Raw genomic sequence first — 3,362 nt, forward strand, 5'->3', positions numbered from 1 at the left:
ACACCTGTGCAATAATCATGCTGTCTAATCAGCATCTTGATATGCCACACCTGTGAGGTGGATGGATTATCTCGGCAAAGGAGAAGTGCTAACTAACACAGATTTAGACAGATTTGTGAACAATATTTGAGAGAAATAGGCCTTTTGTGTACATAGAAAAAGTCTTAGATCTTTGAGTTCAGCTCATGAAAAATGGGGGCAAAAACAAAAGTGTTGCGTTTATAATTTTGTTCAGTATATATAAACTTAATGCACCCAGGTTGTTAGGCATCAATATGATGTCCAAGATCACTGGTGCTATTGGCTCAAATGAAAGCCAGTTCACTTTTAAATGTAGATTAAATTTTCCTTTTTTTTTTTCCGTCTTGTCAGTTGTTGTCAACCCCATTAGTCTGTCATATACATTGAGTCATTTATTCTGTCTCCACCAGTGCCTGTAGCAGGGTGAATCAGAATGGGAGACAAGCCGATTTGGGAACAAATAGGATCCAGCTTTGTGCAACATTACTATCAGCTGTTTGACACAGACAGGACTCAACTTGGATCGATATATGTGAGTATTGTATTAAGCTCTTTTCTTCAGGATAGTTCTCTTTTGACTAGTCCCTTAGTCGAGAGAGATGTCAAGTAGAAATGTTTTACTGACTCTGCCTTGCCTTCATGTTAGAGTTGAATTGATAAGTTTACTTCACATATTGCTTTCAATCAGTGTGTGATGCCCTCAATTGTAAACAAAAGTACATCTTAACAAGCCCAACAGTGTAACAAACACAATACAAATTATAGTGACCACTGGTACTCACTGGTACTATAGGCTTAAAAGCCAGTGCACCTTTAAATGTAGATGAAAGTTTCTGTTTTTTTCTGTCTGTCAGTTTTTGTCAACCCTTAGTCTGTCATATACATTGAGTCATTTATTCTGTCTCCACCAGTGCCTGTAGCAGGGTGAATCAGAATGGGAGACAAGCCGATTTGGGAACAAATAGGATCCAGCTTTGTGCAACATTACTATCAGCTGTTTGACACAGACAGGACTCAACTTGGATCGATATATGTGAGTATTGTATTAAGCTCTTTTCTTCAGGATAGTTCTCTCTTGACTAGTCCCTTAGCTGAGAGAGACATCAAGTAGAGATATTTTACTGTCTCTGCCTTGCAATCATGTTAGTGTTCAAAGCGTCACTTGGTTTATGTCTTGCAGAGTGACGCTAGATGCCCAGTAACACACAAGTTTTGTCGTGTGTTCAGGAGAGGAGTCTTTTCAGGCCAGAAATGTGGTTCTATACTGGACCTTTAAAAAGAGCCTAAAGTCCTCATACATGAACCTATATTTTCAGCAACATATGTTAAACAGTATGTCAAACATATGTTAAACAATTCTTATATTGAGGGATATTTGTTGAGTATTTATATACATGATTTAATATGTATTTATAAAAAGACTGGCCATAGTACTGCTTTGCTGTGTACATTTTGGCTCCTTTAGCTCAACTAAATGCTATTTTTTTCTTGTCCTAGATTGATGCGTCATGCCTTACGTGGGAGGGTCAGCAATTCCAGGGAAAAGCGGCAATTGTCGAAAAGCTTTCCGTACGTATTTGTGTGTGTTTTGTTAGAGTTGAAGGTTGATTTAAAGGGATAGTTCACCCAAAAATGAAAAATCTGTCATTAATTATTTATCCTTATGTCATTCCAAACCTGTTAGACCCTCATTCATCTCCGGAACACAAATTAAGATATATTTTATTTCGATTTCTTCTCTTCCGTACACCGTCAGCAGCACCACACGCATGCGTCGTGGAACTGTTGTGAATGGCAGCGTAGACTGACCTGGAAGAGAAGAAATTGTTAAATATCAAAATAATTTGATAGGCTAGGGTTTATTTCCTCTAATTCATTTTTTAAAATTGAGGTTGGGAGTTTCCCCTCTATCAACCAATAAATAAATGTGACCCTGGACCACAAAACCAGTCGTAAGGGTCAATTTTTCAAAATTGAGATTTATACATCATCTGAAAGCTGAATAAATAAGCTTTCCATTGATGTATGGTTTGTTAGGATAGGACAATATTATATTGGCTGAGATGCATATATTTGAAAATCTGGAATCTAAGGGTGCAAAAAAATCGAAATATTGAGAAAATTGCCTTTAAAGTCCAAATGAAGTCCTTAGCAATGCATATTACTAATAAAAAATTCAGTTTTAATATATTTATGGTAGGAAATTTATAAAATATCTTCATGGAACATATTTACTTAATAACCTAATGATTTTTGGCATAAAAGAAAAACCGATCATTTTGACCCATACAATGTATTGTTGGCTATTGCTACAAATATACTCGTGCAACTTAAGACTGATTTTGTGCTCCAGGGTCACAAATAAATGTAAAAAATCTCTCAAATTGACCATATGTTGTGCATCCCCATTTAAATATTGATAAGATGTTTAATTACCATATGTATCTTTAAGTTTAAACCGTTATTATATACATTTTCTTTATTTTTTTTCAGAGCCTGCCCTTCACAAAAATAGCTCACAGCATCACAGCACAAGACCATCAGCCCACCCCTGATAGCTGCATATTGAGTATGGTAGTAGGCCAACTAAAAGTAAGTATTTTCTAAATTTAATTTTGACCTCTGACAGTTATGCTATTACAGCAGCGCTTGAGGTGAACACTTTAGACAAATATGTATGTGATAAGGTCTAGGAGGGCATTCTCCTCATTTAAAATGCATAACATCACCTTAATCCCAGTGGCGTTTAAATCGAGAGCGGCCGTGGACAGTTTAAGCCTCTCTTGATTGCCCTCTCGCTCCACCTTACGTGACATAGTACTGCATAGTCCAAGATTTCATAAGCATTTCAGAGCTGTAGTGTATGTGTGTTTGTCTATCAGGCAGATGATGACCAGGTGCTGGGCTTCCACCAGACCTTTCTGTTGAAAAGTATCAACACTGCCTGGGTTTGCACCAATGAAGTCTTCAGGCTTGCGCTGCACAACCTTTGAGCTTAAAGGCTCTCGGTGGTCACATGGCCTTTCCTCCTTCTCTTAATGTCTGTAAGGACCAGTGTCCGCTTGGGTTCACGCACACCATCGGGCCTCTCTACTAACGGCTTTAAGCTGTGTTCAGATCGAGCGTCTGTGCGGATTTAGTATGTAGGGATGTGCTGATACGAGTATCGGTACCGAACGGTTCACGGGGAAATTTCCAAATGGAAGTGATCATTCCTATCCCCTTGGAGTGGGGACTTTGGAGTGAGCAGGGCACGTGCGTACCATTACAGGTGCATCTCAATAAATTAGAATGTCGTGGAAAAGTTCATTTATTTCAGTAATTCAACTCAAATTGTGAAA

The 3,362-nt window shown here is 38.1% G+C and overlaps 1 protein-coding gene across 2 annotated transcripts in view; it reads left to right on the plus strand.

Annotated features, from left to right (window-relative positions):
- The window catches only part of nutf2 (nuclear transport factor 2), a 12,754-nt gene that overhangs the window by 6,319 nt on the left and 3,073 nt on the right, over positions 1-3,362 (plus strand). The window contains exons 2-4 of one of the 2 annotated variants that reach the window (XM_016494657.1): positions 432-553; positions 1,519-1,590; positions 2,515-2,613. In XM_016494657.1, the coding sequence (XP_016350143.1) occupies positions 455-553; positions 1,519-1,590; positions 2,515-2,613 (270 nt within the window). In that variant the 5' untranslated portion in view covers positions 432-454. Of the gene's footprint in view, positions 1-431; positions 554-936; positions 1,055-1,518; positions 1,591-2,514; positions 2,614-3,362 lie in introns of those variants that run through there. The other variant, XM_016494655.1, reaches the window with a different exon arrangement.

Source organism: Sinocyclocheilus anshuiensis, unplaced genomic scaffold (assembly GCF_001515605.1).
Source record: "Sinocyclocheilus anshuiensis isolate Anshui unplaced genomic scaffold, SAMN03320099.WGS_v1.1 scaffold286, whole genome shotgun sequence".
NCBI classification, from domain to species: Eukaryota; Metazoa; Chordata; class Actinopteri; order Cypriniformes; family Cyprinidae; genus Sinocyclocheilus; species Sinocyclocheilus anshuiensis.